The sequence below is a fragment of the Onychomys torridus genome, chromosome 7 (assembly GCF_903995425.1).
Source record: "Onychomys torridus chromosome 7, mOncTor1.1, whole genome shotgun sequence".
Classification (NCBI taxonomy): domain Eukaryota; kingdom Metazoa; phylum Chordata; class Mammalia; order Rodentia; family Cricetidae; genus Onychomys; species Onychomys torridus.
Genome location: NC_050449.1, coordinates 72,137,854 through 72,155,145, shown reverse-complemented (window position 1 = coordinate 72,155,145; position 17,292 = coordinate 72,137,854). Strand labels below are relative to the sequence as shown.

General features: G+C 40.9%; 1 protein-coding gene across 1 annotated transcript in view; it reads right to left on the bottom strand.

Annotated features, from left to right (window-relative positions):
* Window positions 1-17,292, bottom strand: part of Cd109 (CD109 molecule) — a 105,784-nt gene that overhangs the window by 3,433 nt on the left and 85,059 nt on the right. The window contains exons 24-31 of the mRNA XM_036194335.1: window positions 17,018-17,099; window positions 14,631-14,859; window positions 13,406-13,571; window positions 11,228-11,415; window positions 10,631-10,786; window positions 9,676-9,741; window positions 5,230-5,369; window positions 1,552-1,699 (exon numbers count right to left, since the gene is read on the bottom strand). Coding sequence (XP_036050228.1) covers window positions 1,552-1,699; window positions 5,230-5,369; window positions 9,676-9,741; window positions 10,631-10,786; window positions 11,228-11,415; window positions 13,406-13,571; window positions 14,631-14,859; window positions 17,018-17,099 — 1,175 coding nt within the window. The remainder of the gene's footprint in view (window positions 1-1,551; window positions 1,700-5,229; window positions 5,370-9,675; window positions 9,742-10,630; window positions 10,787-11,227; window positions 11,416-13,405; window positions 13,572-14,630; window positions 14,860-17,017; window positions 17,100-17,292) is intronic.

Here is a 17,292-nt window from a genome sequence, read left to right as displayed (position 1 = left end):
TTTCTATGAAATAAAAACAGCAAGGCGGAATACTGGGAGAGGTAAAGGGTGCTAGCTAGAGTGGGCAGAGCAGAGGAAGAAAAACGCATAAAACCATGTACATATGAAGCTGCCCCAATGAAGCTCATGGCTTTGTCCATTCCTAAAGATAATTTTTAAAAATGACTTTTAAAAAGCTGTTTATCAGCCGGGCGGTGGTGGCGCACGCCTGTAATCCCAGCATTCGGGAGGCAGAGGCAGGTGGATCTCTGTGAGTTCAGGGCCAGCCTGGTCTACAAAGCAAGTTCCAGGACAGACTCCAAAGCTACAGAGAAACCCTGTCTCAAAAAATAAAAAAAAAATAAAGCTGTTTATCAGGGGAGGGGAGAAGGCGCAGTCCGTGAAGTGTGTATTCTGTAAGCACAAGGTCCTAAGTTCATATCTCCTGTACTCACATACAAAAAGCCAGGTATGACATCACAACCCTGTAATCCAGCACTCAGGAGGTGAAGACAGGCAAGTCCCTGGAGCTTGCTGACTGGCCAGCCTACATGGATCATAAGCTCCAAGGTCTCTGAGAGATCCTGACTCAAAATGATAAGGTAGAGAGTAATTGAAGACAGCAGGTATCAACTTCTGGTCTCCACATATACATATACACCAAATGTACACACAAAAGAAATCATCTCCCAAATGATTGTATGATGTTATACATATATATGTATGTGTGTATGTATAATGGACATGCATAACAGTCCAATAAACAATTACCAAGCTCTTTTTAAAAAGGCCTTTCTTAGACTCATCATTAACAGTAACTTTCATTAATTTCATAGTGTGTTTTTTTAAGTTTGTGAGTATGTGTGGTGTGTGTATGTCTGAGTGCTGGATTACGAGGTTGTGCCGTCATGCCTGCCTGGCTTTTTGTATGTGAGTACAGGAGATAAGAACTTAGGACCTTGTGCTTACAGAATACACACTTCACTGACTGCACCTTCTCCCCTCCCCTGATAAACAGCTTTTTTTTTTTTTTGGTTTTCAAGACAGGGTTTCTCTGTAGCTTTAGAGGCTGTCCTGGAACTCGCTTTGTGCATTTGTGTGGAGGGAATGCATTCACCTATCTATGTGGAAGCCAGAAAAGGGAATCAGGCATCCTACTATATCAATCTACATTTTATTCCTATGACACAGGGTCTCTCACTGAACCTTGAGCTAGGCTGACAACCAGTACGGCTCAGCTATACTCCTGTTTCTGCCTTCCAAAGTGCTGGGGTTACAAGCATGTGTAGTCACACCCAGCTTTTTACATGGATCCAGAAGATTGGAACTCAGACCATCACAGTTGTACAGAAAGTGTTCTTACCCACTGAGCCATCTCACCAGCCCTAGTGATGCTTTTTAATGAAGAAAAAAAAAAAAAAAAACATACAGTTGACATACCAAAATCATTCAAAGACAAAGATCTGAAATAATAATGACTTACAGAAAACACACTGAACAGGCGACGGGCTTCTAAACACAATACAAAGAACCTTACGGATAACTAGCTTTATGAAACATCTTACTACTCACCGAATCTAAATAAAGGTTGAGTTTTCCGGGGTCATACTCCACTTTCTTCACCATCTCACTCAGAGGAATTGCATCTGAAGGTACAGTAAAGCCACTGAGAAGGTTAACCTCCATTAGGGCCATGCCACTCCTGCTTGGACCCAAAAACCTACACGAGAGATGAGGAAGACAGAAAACCTAAGCAAATGTTCTGATGTAAAAATTAAAACTACCCAGTATTCCAAATACCACTCAAGCACAAGTAGAATTCACTACAGGACATTTTATGCATCCTTTTCAGACAGCGGTGGCAGTCTTAGGACCTTCAGTGACAAGTAGAATGGCAGCTAACTTGGTCCCTTGAATAGGATAAAGGGCCAGCGAGGAAGCAGGCATGTGGTTTTACAGCAGGTACGCTGCATAACTATTCAATAGGTTCTAAACTAAATTCGAAACATTGACATTCTCTCAAAAGTTGGCAGCACCTACCTTCCCAGCTTAAACCAACAAATGAAGAGCGAGTATCACTTGGCCACTCAGGGTAGACCCCAGCCTGAGACACAGAGGATACTCAACCATTATTTGCTGAATGAATGAAGAAATCCAAGAGAAAAGTGGGCATGATATTAGCGACTGGAAAGAACTAGTCTACTAAGACCTAAATGAGAAACGTAAAGATTTTGTTCAATGGCTGCCATATAGGTTTGTGATATATATAGATTCCTCCTGTTGATAGCAAATAATAACATGATGTTTTATTATTTAATAGAGACCAAGTTAAGAAAGAATAATGGGAGTCCTATTTCCTTCCCAGCAGAGAAGGCAGGCACTATAGAAATGCTAATAGCCCCAGCTACTGACCAAAATGCACCAGAAAGGAAGGAATGGGGCAAACACATGGGATATTTCATCTCAGTCAGATGATGTGGTCCAAAGATAGAACCTCATCGTGGCAATGATGGGAAGCCTTGCTTCAGACAATGGCTAAGAAACTGAGCAGCTAGATCAACACCCAGAGATGACCCTCATGGAGCATCAAGGGCTTCCAGCCAAACAACAAGCTGAGCTCAACCATGATGCCTTGGGATATTTGAAAAGAGCAGACAACAGGTCCTCAATGCCAGTGCATTCTGACAGTTCCAAACACTGCTGGGGTGAGAAAGCTGACAGAAGAGAAATTCTGAAGCCTCTGGATTCAAGAACTTTCTCATGGCTGTTCTCAAAATCCTGTGCACAGGATGACCAAGGAGCCAGAGAGCACACTTCGCATCTCTACTGTGAAGTCAGCCTGTCTGCAGAAAGGAGACCCTTGGGTGCTTTGGCTGCAGGCCAATTTTAGAACCACTTCTGGAAGCCTAAGTTACCAGTACACAATTACCCAAGACCAGAATCTCCTAAACAGAAGTGTTTTCACTATCTTAAAAAAACTATTCTTTTTGCTAGATTTGCATGCTGTTATAAATTTGGGGCCAAAAGTATAAAAGCTAAAGATAAATTTGAACCCTAAATGAAATTATTTCAACAACAACAAAAAAACCATTTGTAGCATTAAATGTAATTGAATATTTTACAGTTTTCCTACATTAGCCTTGAGTTTTATTAACTTATATTTTTACGCCCATTCACCCAGGATTTTTACTAGATTTACAGCAAGAAGTCTGTATTCCCTCACTTGGAATGGGCCTCAAATATAATCATAAAGTAGCTAGTTAGCCTCCAAACACTTGTGCCATGATCACACCAATGGGCAAATCTTGCCTGCTGGGTTAGAATTGTAACGCACATTCATCTACAGCAGGGAGAGACAGTTGATGAGTTTTCTCCCCCTACACAGCACCTTCCAGCAAAATGAACACTAGCCAGAAGGGAGAGAGCTTCCAGTTCATTCCACCTTGATTTCTCCATGCCCTGTAACCAGAGTGGTGTCTTCATCAACAGGGTCTTTACCATTTGGTTCTTGTTTAAAGGTTTCTGACTAGATGGCTCACGTGGTAAAAATGTCTGCCACACAAGCTTGATAACTGGAGTGCGAGCCATAGGTGGACGAAGAGAGTCTACTCCAAAAATCCTTCTCTGACTTCTTACACACACCACGTCATGTGCATGCACTCACAGACACATACCATACACACAGAAATAATAAATTAAAAATAAAAGTTTCGGGGCTGGAGAGAGAGAGAAGTGATTGAGAGCACTTGCTGTGGATATCACTCTGTGTAAATAAAGTTCTGATTGGCCAGTGGCCAGGCAGGAAGTATAGGCGGGACAAGAGAGAAGGGAATTCTGGGAAGTAGAAGGCTGGGGGGAGACACCGCCAGCCGCCGCCATGAAAAGCAGCAACATGTAAAGACACTGGTAAGCCACAAGCCATGTGGCAAAGTATAGACTAACAGAAATGGGTTAATTTAAGATAGAAGAAGTAGATAACAAGAAGCCTGCCATGGCCATACAGTTTCTAAACAATGTAAGTCTCTGTGTGCTTTCTTGGTTGGGTCTGAGCGATTGTGGGACTGGCGGGTAACAGAGATTTGTCCTGACTGGGCAAGGCAGGAAAACTCTAACTGCAAGCACTGGCTGTTCTTTCAGAGGTCCTGGGTTCAATTCCCAGCATCCACAGAGTAGCTCACAACTGTCTGGAACTCCTGTCCCAAGGGATCTGATACTCTTTTCTAACCTCCATGAGCATCAGGCACACATGTGGTACACAGACATACAAACAGGCAAAACACTCATACATATGAAAGAAAGAAAGAAAGAAATTTTAAAAAAATAAAGGGAGTAAAGAATGGACAAGGGGTTGGGGATTTAGCTCAGTGGTAGAGCGCTTGCCTAGCAAGCGCAAAGCCCTGGATTCTGTACTCAGCTCCAAGGAAAAAAAAAAAAAAAAAGGATGGACAAACACACAGGTAGAGAAGCTGGGATCAGGTAGGTTTCCAAGGGAGAAAAAAAAAAAAAAGGATGGACAAACACACAGGTAGAGAAGCTGGGATCAGGTAGGTTGTGCTTGCTCTGATGGCGTAGCAAGGAACGCAGCCAGGAATCTCACACTTGTATATGGATAGCACAGAGGCATGAGTTAGCTCATCTCAGCAGAAGGCTGCAGTAATCCTGCAGGAGGACGCTGCTGTTGCTCATTTTTTGCATACACTGCTAACATCGATACTTAAAACAGAAGGAGACTCTGCCATCCTCCTGAGCCTCCCCCACCCCACCCCATCCCAAAAGGCTTTGCCTTTTCTGTGGGTTGAGACCTCAGGGAGTTGACATGGCAATGCCCATGTCAACAATGTGTTCACTCAGGGCTTTTTCGGCTTCCCTCAATAAAATAAAATCTTTTAAAGAATTTATCTTTTTTTCTACCCAAATTTGTTACAAATACAGAGAAAACTTCTGACCAATGCTTAAGAATGGTTTAAACTTCTAGCCTGTAATCTGTGAGATGAAGCCTCTTAAAAAGGACTCCTTGGGCTGGAGAGATGGCTCAGAGGTTAAGAGCAATGACTGCTCTTCCAGAGGTCCTGAGTTCAATTTCCAGCAACCATATGGTGGCTCACAGCCATCTGTAATGATATCTGGCACACTCTTCTGTATACATAATAAATAAACAAATCTAAAAAAAAAAAAAAGGACTCCTTAACTGATCTCATTTAATAACCGTACAAATTAAGCCTGAAAATCTGTTGTTAAGCAGACACCTACCTTGTGCACACGTTCAAATTCACGTGGTTGACATCATCTTCATCTTTCACATCAACATCTAAATCAAAAGCGTCTTGATGTTCAATAGATCTCCGTCTTCTAAAAGAACCTGAACTTTTCACGTTGTAAACAACATTAAGCTGCAATAAATTTAAAACATTAGCATAAGTGAAGGCACGGATCTTGGAGGAAAACCAACAACTGCCACTTTATTAAACCACTAAAGTTCCTAACTACATTCTAAATATTTGCCCTTATACCCACAGGTAAGTGTAGCATTCCTTCCTCATCAAAACACTATTTTTTAAAATTAGCATATGGGATAAATTAGCTGTTTGCTGTAGTCTAAATGTAGGTAATGATTCTTTTTGTAATAAAGCCAATTAGACTTACAGTCTTCAAACTAAAAAAAAAAAAAAAAAAAAAAAAATTACCAGCTAAGAAAGCATCATTATCTAATGTTTTTATAAGTGTTCGTCATTTTTATTGAGAAAATTAATAGGCAATATTCCAAAGTAAACGTCAGAACACTAGAAAAGATGCTTATGGATTGCTTTCTCAAAGAATGGAAAACACTCCCTGGAGAGTAAAAGAAAAGCTACAGACAACTTTCTTGAAAGCATTTACTGGTGTATAATTAATTTACTAATTTTTAAGTTTTGCTACCCAAATGGAACCTCATAAACTCCCAGTAAGACAAATCAAACTAAAATACCACCTGACCAACTGCGGAGAAGTCTTGTTCATCACAAAACATTTTTCAAAGATGACAAAAAATAACTGATAGATTTGGGGGTCAACTGAGTCTTCTTCAGCATGTCTGCTGCGCTATCTTTGACATGAAAGGAGCCATGGGAACACGGGAGTAGTGCAGGGACCGGGGTCTGTCTCAAAGCCATGCTAAATCTGAAGCTTAGCAACGTGTTCAAATTTTCCTAGGCTGCCTCATCCCAAACAGAATGGAACTTTGAAATATTTAATGCAACCACTTATTTTGGAACCAAGTTCACAGAATTTAATATTACTGTGTAACACTGAATTTCCCTTTAATTCTACTTGAAACAGATAAATAAGTATGCACATACCTCAGAAGCAAACATCTAGTACCTTTCTCAAATTCACACACTTTAAATTATCTCTTGCTAAGCCTTCTCCTCTCAAATCTAAGAGTTCTGATTTTCCTTTTTTGCCACAACAGAAGTTCATATCATCTTTCATCACTTGATCCTTCTGCTTATATTACAGTGGACATTTTCCAACTCTTTTTTAAACTACAACAATTAATTATTGAGTATAATTTTAACTAGGATTATTCCTGGAGCAGTTTTCTAACATCTGAAAGCTGTATGTTATCTTCAGCCTTTCTATGGCATACAACTGTCCCTTTAGGGAACAATGTCATCAAGCAAGATGACTAGGCTCCTTACGAGGGTAATGATTAACATCTATCTATTTAGTATTGGAGTTTATAATTGGCTGACAGTAAAGCTCAACTATCCACTCACAGAACTTCAAAAGAATTCATTCATCATTGCTTAGACTTTTAGTACCCAAGTAGGTAAACATTTACTATAAACCCAAGCACTCTTATAAAAATATTAACAAAAACGATCTCAATTCTCATTTCTGCATGATTAATATTTTTACATTTTCCCTCCTTTTTGAGAAATGCCTATTAGCCCCTCTCTCTTGTCTTTTGAATTTTGATACAGACACTGACTAGTGAACACTCTGACCAGAAAATCTGCGTTTACCAGTGTTCTTCGAACCTCAATCAGCAATCATTTAGTTTCAATGATTTATCTACATGTCATTGATCAAAAACAGCTTCCAACAATGTGTTAATTCCAACAAATGTGATGATTTAAAAATACTAAGTTCCCAATTTTGTCTAAAACAGGCTGCATAGTTACTTTTGGATTTACTTTTTTGCATTGAATGGCAATTTGGGGAAAAAGAGTTTCCAATGGTCCTCACCAAAGAACCACATAAATTATCCCATATTTCTTTCCTTCTCACTGAAAAACATTCCATTTCACTATAATTATTTTTCCTTGTTTTTTTAAAAAGATGCTTTCTGTGTGTTGGGTATCATACAAAGTAATCTTAGAGAGCCAGAGAGGTGGCTTAGCTAATAAAAATGCTTGTTATACAAGTCAGATCACCTTGGCTCTTTCCCCAGAACCCACTCTGCAAAAGGAAAGCAGACCTCCACACACGCACAGTGGTACATGTGCACCAACACACACACACACACACACACACACACACACACACACACACACACACACACACACCAAAAATAAAGAAATAAATTATCCTTTCCAAAAATCTTAAGAATTATGTGGCAGTTTCCAAATTCTATCTGTCTGATAAGATATGGGTGATAAACACACCTGTGCTGCTAACCTCCTTTCAGCTTGACACAAATGTAGACATCCAGAAAGGGGGCACCTCAGTTGAGGAACTGCCTCCACTAGACTGGACTGTGGCCTCGTCTGAGGGGCAGGCACTGTTTTGATTAATGGTTGATGTGAGAGGACCCAGCTAACCTGGGGAAGTGGTACTGGGTTATATCAGAAAGCAAGCTGAGCAAGCCAGAGGAGAAAGCCAGCAAGCCGAACTCCTCCACGGCCTCTGTTTCAGTTCCTGCCCTGACTTTCCTCGGTGATGGTCTGTAAGTGGAATGAGGAAGCCAAATAAACCCTACCTGCCCACGGTGCTTCTGGCCACTGTTTTTACAGCAATAGAAGGCAAATGAAGGTGCCATTCTCTCAACATTGTACCAGTATTTTTTCTTTATTTTTTTTTATTTTTTTTTTAAGTTTTGGGGTTTTTTTTTTTTTTGGATTTTTTTTGGTTTTTCAAGACAGGGTTTCTCTGTAGCTTTGGAGCCTGTCCTGGACTAGCTCTGTAGACCAGGCTGGCCCCGAACTCACAGAGATCCCCCTACCTCTGCTTCCCAAGTGCTGGGATTACAGGAGTGTACCACCACCACCTGGCCTGTACCAGTATTTTTAAAAAGTAATTTTTGAACTATTTTGAAAAAGAGAGCAAACTAGGAGAGACAGTGGGCAAGATAAGTGTGCGTAACTAAGGGCATGAACGTGATCAACACTTGTGATATGTAATTATGAAAATGCCTTTTCTCTCTCGCAGACATTTTATTACCTTCTAAGTGGTTATATGGTTTGTTCCCACCCAAGCCATAATCATTTTCGGCCTTATCACTTGTTCTCTTAGGTTTCCATTAAGATGATCTGGAAGGCTCCATGGTGTGCGATGTTTTTAGTAATTACCCCAGCCAGGACTTCCCATACTCTCTCCTTTAATTGCAGCACTTCATTTAACTGCAGCCATCAAAAGTGGGTTTGTTGGCATTTTCATCTTATACCATGGCATCGAACATACTCACACTCAAATTTTTGAATTTGCTATTTTATGAGGTTTTACCATAAAGAAACACATTGTCTATCAAGACAACTTATAAAGCCATATTGACCTTCATATTCTTAGATTAAATATTAAGAATTTATAAGTAGAATACATATTTGTTATCATATCATTACAATATAAATTCTGTCAACTATCAACATTATAATTTTTTAGTTTCATTTTAAATTTTAATTATGTGTGTGCATGTGTGTTTGCATATGTGTGTGTGCGGTCATATACACAGAGGCAAGAGGTGCAGGATCCTTCTAGAGATGGAGTTATAGGCAATTGTGAGCACCTAACATGGGTGCTGGTAACTAGTCCTTTGGAAGAATGGTATTTGTCCCTAACCACTAAACCACTATTTTTCTAGCCTGTTAAATCCTAATTTTTTAACTGTATTTTCAAATACAACAAAAATGTAGAAACCAGGCAAAGTGGCACACGCCTGAAATCCCAGCACCTGGGAGACCGGGGCAGGAGGATCACAAATTTGAGACCAGTATATTACTGTGTCTACATAGCAAGATTGTGTCTCAAAAGGGGAAAAGGTTTTCCCAACTGTTCACATAAATCACACTGGAGGATTTCAATATTAACTTCAAAAAGCACGTAGTCTCTAAGAGATGCTTTTCATTACTGTCTACTCACTAGTTAATAACAGCTCCAATACTTGTATTAAAGAAAGAAACACATCTTTGCTTAGTCACAAAAACAAATTGTTATGAGTTTTATTTTTATTATATTTTCATTTATTTATTGTGAGGGGGTATGTACGGCATGGCATTTGTGTGTAGGTCAAAGAACAAACTGATGCAGGAGGTTTTCTCTTCCCACTGGGTGGGTCCCAGGGATCAAATTCAGGCTTGGCAATAAGCACCTCCATTGGATGAGCCATCTTACCAGCCCTCATTAGGAATTTCACACGAGCTATCCAAGTTAAAGATTTAACAAAGAATTGCTACTAAAAGTCACATTTAACTTCAAAAATAGACAGTCATATACACATACCTGGCAAAGAGCAAACCCCAAACCGTGAGCAGAAATGTCAATGACGGTGGGCTCCAGCGCAGTCAGCTGAAGAAAGGTAGAGAGAGAAAGGGAGAGGTGAGCTTTCCACAGACAAATCCTCCCCAGGAGCGCACAAGTTTGGTGCTGCACCCCACAGTAGAAGCAGAGGCAGTCATGGAGAATGCTGGGAGAATACTAGGAGCTCTGCCTGGTCGCAAATGCCAAAGGCTCAACCAGTGGACCTGGGTGAAGTATGCTCTCCAAGCTCTCCAAGCTCCCTTACCTCAAGCCTTTGGGAAGGCACACGGGTGCTCCTGACCAGGCTGCCCTCCTGTTGGGGCTGAGGCATGTCTCCCCTAACCTCCCTTCCTGAGGGCTGACCATTAACACAATGGTACACAATTACTGTGCCCAGCTACATCCTTTTCTTCCTGTGCCATGGCCCCTCTTCTTCACTTAGCTCTTAGCGTAATCTTTTACTGCATTTTCAAGTAAGGATTTGAGTCAGGTATGGTGGTACATGCCTGCAACCCCAGCACCCCAGAAGCAGAGGCAGAAGAATTATGAGATCAGCTCTAGTCTCTCCACCCAGCTCCTCGGCCAGCTTTCTCATGTGTCACATGGTGGCACACTGGGCCTGAAGAATGAATGCAGTACCATGTCTACTCTAACCTGACACCGTGTCTGTGCAAACTGGGACTCAGTGGGGGTCACTCCTTCCCAGTGTGAAAGTGTCTGTGTTTTCTTCTCTTCGGCCATCTTTCTTCCAAAGTTCCCACCCCCTCCGCCCTTCCTTAGTTCAGAAAACTTAACCAAAGAGGGGGCAGCCCATCTCCATCTCTCTATGGGGCTTTCTAAGTAAAACTCTTTGTTGAGGTCAAAAGGCAAAAATTAAAGTAGTATTCCAGAATCAAGAATCCTACATGGGGTTTTAAATGGCCACCCCTGTCTACACCTCTGCCGTGTGAAGAAGAAAGCGGTTGTGTGTGTCAATCCGAAAGTGTACAGGTTCCGATACGCTGGCCCCTGTGACAGTCACTTGGATATCTGTATTTTCCGTGTGCATTAGGGCTGAAAATTCAGAGAGGGCCTTCAAGGCCATAACAGTATCCTGTTGAGAGAAGAAAAACGATAGTGCATTTTTAGAAATATCCAGAAAAAATCTCCAAAGGAAACATTTGGCGATATTTGGGAACCTCCTAGACATTTTTCTACCCTTGCAAGAAGACTGCTTCCTTGGTCCCCTGTGGGTCTCTTGCTGACAGTACGTAAGAGGTTCAACAAAACACTACAACACAGACCTGAGCAACATCCTTAAGCCAGTTACCACAGATACAAAATAGCTAATACAGATGTGGAACCAATGTATTCAATTTACATACCAGATACGAGGCTCAAATGAGAAAATCATTAAAATTACCATCTTAAACCTGTCACTTAATTTACTGAACTTGTAATCTAAGTGATTTAATGACTCTAAGAAAAAGCAGCTATGGTCTTCATAGATAGTTTTTCCCTGAAAAATTTTTTTAGAAAAATTATCCTCTCTCACCTGAGTGGATGCAAAGCCTCCAAGGCTATTTCTCTGCCTGCTAAGCCACCTCATAACCGGGATCCCCTCAGAAATACGGTGCTGCAGGTATGAGAGCAGCGCATAAGCTGCAACTTCAATATCCAGCGAGCGTGGCTGCCAGGACTCAGAAAGCGTGGGTGCTGATGACAACCAGAACTGCATGTCCCCTGAGAGGAGAACACAACATACGGGCAACTTCCAAAAGCTTACGTTTTATACCATTAAATCGTTCTGTACCCGTCCAGCTCTACTTCACTGGCAAAATGCAGATTTTATATACATATATGTGTATATATAACACATGCAATTATATGCATACATAAGCAAACATAAACGTGCATTATATGTTAGATTTCCAACTATTGCAGTGTGTAAATGTTCATCCTTTTCTGGTTGCCTGAATTTGAGAATGTTTTGATTAAAATATTTTTCCCAAGGGAAATACCATATGGCTTTGGTGTAAGACTAAACAGTTATACATAAAAAGGAATATATATATATATATGTGTGTAATTTTCTTCCCACAAATAATTTAGGGCACTTGGGGAAGGATCCTGTTCTAGGAATCTATCAGTAACCAGCTCTCATGTTCTGTGAAACCTCTCCCTTTTTTTCTCAAAGTTTATGGTATCAATTCAAAATCCAAGCCCAAAGAAAAACTGAGCAATCCCAGCCAGGTCAACAACCTTCCTGAGATAATCCTGCTCTAGCTCGCTAGACCGTCCTGGGTGGAGGCCCTCTGCTTTCTCTCAGCTCAAAGACCGAAGTGAGTGCTCGTCTGTGGAATGTGGTGTAGGGACTGTGGCCCAGCACAGAACAATTGTCAAATCCCACTTCAGCCTCTGTGCACCAGCCATTCACTCCTCAAGCCTGGAATAAGCAATGAAGACTGAATCTAAATTACTAATATTAATGTTTCTACAGCCATTTTTGAGAATTATTTTTAATGTGGTGTGTGTGTGTGTGTGTGTGTGTGTGTGTGTGTGTGTGTGTGTACCCATGGAGGCCAGAAAAGGGCATTGGTTCCCTCAGAGACGGGGTTATAGGCCTTGGTGAGCTGCCCCGCTTGGGTGCTGAGATCAAAACTCCAGTCCTCCTAACAGCAGCAAGCTCTCAACTACACAGCATCTCTCCAGCCCTGTGTTACCCTTTTTGAATGAACAGAACTTCAAATAGAAAGTTACTTGCACACAGTAACTCACCCTATGGCACACTTTGACCTCTGACTCCTTTATAAGGACTTTTGGTTACTCAGAGTAAGCAACTCAAAGGGAAACTCATCTCTAAAAGATGTCTGGTTTCTGGTAGCTTACAACTGGCTTAACTCCAGTTCCGGTGATACACTGCCCTCTTCTGGCTTCTGTGGGCACTGCATGCACACAGTTATCCAAACATACATGCAGGCAAAACATCCATACAAGAGATGATAGGGGATTGGGGATTTAGCTCAGTGGTAGAGCACTTGCCTAGCAAGCACAAGGCCCTGGGATCAATCCTCAGCTCAAAAAATTAAAAAAAGAGAGATGATAGATGATAGATAGATAGATAGATAGATAGATGATAGGTAGATAGGTAGGTTGATAGGTAGATACGTAGGTAGGTAGGTAAGTAGGTAGGTAGATAAATAAATGATAGGTAGATAGATAGATAGATAGATAGATAGGTAGATAGATAGTAGATAGATAGATAGATAGATAGATAGTACATAGATAGATAGATAGATAGATAGATAGTAGATAGATGATAGATAGATAGATAGATGGATGATAGGTAGATACGTAGGTAGGTAGGTAAGTAGGTAGATAGATGTAGGTAGGTAAGTAGGTAGGTAGATAAATAAATGATAGGTAGATAGATAGATAGATAGATAGAAGATAGATAGTAGATAGATAGGTAGATAATAGATAGATAAATAATAGACAAACAGACAGATAACAAATAAAAGTCCAAGTCCAGTGTCTGCAGTTCTCTAGACAGCTCCTGGGGAGGCCAGGAGCAATATATCACAGCTTCCATCCTGGTGCTGTTCTGCATTATATTTTTCATCTTAGTCTAAAGATGCAAGTTATACTGTCATACTTGGATTACACTCTTTTTTCGTATCTATTCCATGAAGCCCCACATTCTTATCAGCCTCAGTCGGGGCCCAGACATTACCTTCCTTTTCTGCTTGCTGGGTCAGCATGTGCAAAGCGGCCTCTGCTTTGGGACTCCCCACTGACGACAAGGCATAGGTTATAAGTGCTAACGTGAAATTGTCTGAAATTCCTCTGTCCAATTCAGACTCCAAAAACTTGATAGAGTCTTGTACATCGACAGCAGACTTGGAAGAAAAAATACATATTTTACTACTCCTCATATGTAAATAAAAACTACATTGAAACATTCACCCCAATAATGACTCCAAGCCTGTTAAGCATTTGGCCTCAGATTAGGCAACAACATTAATTGACATTTAAGCATCTGCCGCATATTCTGAAAGTAATAGTACTCCGTTCATTTGCTATAATTAAGTAAACACTATTCTTTAAAGGGAATTTAAAAAAAAAAACTTCTGCAAAATTTTTATCCTACTGAGTACTATAATCCCAAACAGCAGAAGAAAATATAGCTCAAGAAATATTCTTCTTATACATATTACTAGGAATTGAATCTCTAAGCTCAGAGAAAAGTTTGCCTTCCACTGGCCTGGTGCTAAACTAGGAAAGCAGTCAGAGCTTTGCAAAGAGGATGGCTACTGATGTTGAGAAATGGGGTTCAATAGGCAATAAGGCATCAAACAGCCAGAGAGCTCTGAGGCGATGTAATGACCCTCAGCATCCTCCACCCCATGCACATTCTTTCTCATCCACATGCCTGCACCCCTTCCACAGACTTTCAGAGGTCAGCAGTTTCCACTAAATTAACAGACACTGCAATTACTCCCTAAAAGTTTAAAGATCTAAACAAAGAAAAAAATCATTCAAAATGACTGAGACATTGCTCAGCAGGGTGCTCGCCACCTATAATCAACTCCTGTGGCTCAGTCCTTAGCACTGCAAAAGAAAAAAAAAAAAAAAAACCTTCACCTCAACTTGCTTAGGACACATTCCCAAATTCTAAAGTACATGCTTTCTCCTGACAGAGAAATATTACTGACTTTTATTACCAATAGCAAGCATGATGCATATATTTAAAAACCTTGCAGATTTCCCTAAGTTACTCTGTAAGCTTTGGTTATTATTTCTCTCCAGATTTTGGAATGTGGCCCCAAATGCAAAGCACAGGGCTATGCAAATGCAGATTTCAAATGCAATGTAAAACTACAAAGTACTTTCCATTCCAAGACACATATTTGACCCTGCAAGATCCACTCTGCTGGGCTTTGCGGAAGATTGCGTACCTGGTATTTTTTATAGCCCAGGAGAGAAGTCACAATATAGGCTGTAAGTGTTACTGGGCTTTTATTGCCCCCTTGAAGTTCACTGTGGATCACTCTTCCTGGCTCCCAAAATTCACCATTGGATTTCTGATGTCCTTTCAGCCAATTATACGTTCTTTGTAACACATTCTCATCAATATCTATATAGGAATCAGCTTCCATGAAACATTTTAAAACAAACGCTGACAGCCTTGGAGAAAGAAGGGGAGAGCACATAAAATACATTTAAGTCCTGAAACTCACACTGAGCACATGAAACAAAACCACCGTTCCCCTTCAGACAATTCACCAGATGTAGCATCTCAAAGGACAAACGGGAAGACAGCAAAGAGACAACATGAAAAACTTGTCTTAGCCGGTAGACCTGGTTCTCATTTGAATGTGGCTCAGATATCTCATATCAACTCACAAAATATCCCACTTAGAAATGAACTTATGGATCATCTAATTGTTCTTTAGAAATAATATTCTCCCAGTATGTTACAGGCTGAGAATCCAACCTTTCATGATAGTTAAATTTCCCAATACTTCTGAATGCCCTAAGCATGCACCCAAAGGAAACCTCATATGTTTAGCCCAAAGCTGAAGATAAAATATTTGGAGTTCATGAGCGAACTTCAGTACTTTAAGCAAGAGAAATAGGTATTTTTCAGTACTATAGGATGATAGACTAAGGGTCAAATCTGCCTGACCCATGTGTGTGTAACTATTACCTGCCACCAACACCTTGGAATGGTGTGTGTGTGTGTGTGTGTGTGTGTGTGTGTGTGTGTGTGTGTGTGTTGACACTTGTGAATAGGGAGGTGTGCATGTGTGTGCCTGTGTTAGAAGGCCAAAATCAACAATGAGTATCTTTCCGCATTAGCTCTTACCTTTATTTTTTGAGACAGGGTATCTCACTGAAAATGAAGTTTACCAATTGTGCCAAACTGGATGGCCACTGAGTTCTGAGTTTTAGGGACCTGCTTGTCTCCACACACATCCCAATCCCTTCTACCCAACACATGTCACTCATGCTCAGCATTCTACATGGGTTCTAGAATCCAAACTTGGTTCTCACGCTTACATGATAGGAACTGGTACTGAGCATGCCATCCCCATCACCCCATAAATGATGTTTAAAGAGAGAAGGGAAAGAAAGAAAAAAATAACAGAATAGAAGCAAGAGGTATGAAGGGAAGAGGAGAGGGGAGAGGAGGGGAGGGGAGTTGAGGTGAGGAGAGGAGAGAAGATTTATATACATGTGAGAAGAGATACATATGAGGAGAAAGAAATGTAGGTAGGTTGGTAGGTAGGTTTTAAAAAAAAAAGTGGAAGGCAGGAAGGGAGATTATATAACAGAGACTCCTCACAGCAAAAATGTCTAGTATTTATCGTACTAGGTGACACTTTACAGAACCATGATACAAAACATTATATTTGTCGGGAGAGGTAGAGGTGAGACAGGGTGTCAGTCTGTGGCTCATGCTGGCCTCCGCCCTCCAGCCTACACATCTAAAGGGCTGGAATCACAAGCATGAGCCACTGTGCCCAGCAAGAAGAGCACAGCAATGTGTAACGAACAGCCATGACAGAATAAAGAGACCTATTTACAGACTGACATCCTGACTCCTGGACAAGAGAAAACCAAAGCGATCTGTCTCATCACAGCTTAACCATGAGCATGCTCAGTAGCATTCAGGTCTCCTACTGTAGGCAGACAGAGCCGACCTTCCTGGAAGTCAGCCATGGCAGACAGAGCAGGAGTCCGGTTAATTGTCCCAAATCAACCACAAGCATTCCATGCAGGAGGACACTCAGCCTATTTATTCCTTAATCCCATCAGTTTCTTTTTCAAAAAATATGATATTAAAAACAAAACTCCAGGATTGGGATATAGCTCAGTGATAGAGCACTTGCCTAGCAAGGCCCTGGGTTCGGTCCTCAGCTCTGGAAAAAAAAAAAAAAAACCTGCTCAGATTTTTGTTAACAAAGCTCTTGCACTAATCAGATAAGGCAAGGCCAATGTCACAACATCCTATTTTTTTTCTTGTCATCTATATCATCATCTTATAAGATTTTGTTGCTGCTTTTCCCAAAAAAAAAAAAAAAAAAAAAAAAAAAAAGTTGTGGGTTTTTTTGTTTTGTTTTCCTTTTCTGAATAAAAGTACTTGACTTAAAAATGCTTTAGAATCATTTGGTTTGTTTGTTTGTTTTTTAAAGAAACCTCTTTTAAAGGCAGGCTTTGTAACAAGCAGTTGCGATGTCCACATAGACAGACAAGCATGTCTGTCAGTCCCACGGCCACTGTGGCCTAGTGAACACTGTTCCACGGTACAGATGTATTTAATTAGGAAAAGAAGACTCACCACGTACTCCCCGAAGGGTCACTATCCCCGAAAGCACTGAAGGAGCCGTCTTCCCTCTGATAGAGAAGTTCCCTTTGATAACCTGAAGACACAAAAATCCATGTCCAATCAATCCACTTGCTGTGGCCTCATGTTGGGGCCGTCGGCAGAGAGCGGAAATGAGGAGTAATATCAGACACCCTTCCGGTCACCCAACAGCAAGCAAAGTCAAGGTCGAGTTTCATTTGCTTCTAGTATTCACCAGAAGGATCTCACTGGTTCACTCTCTCAACCGT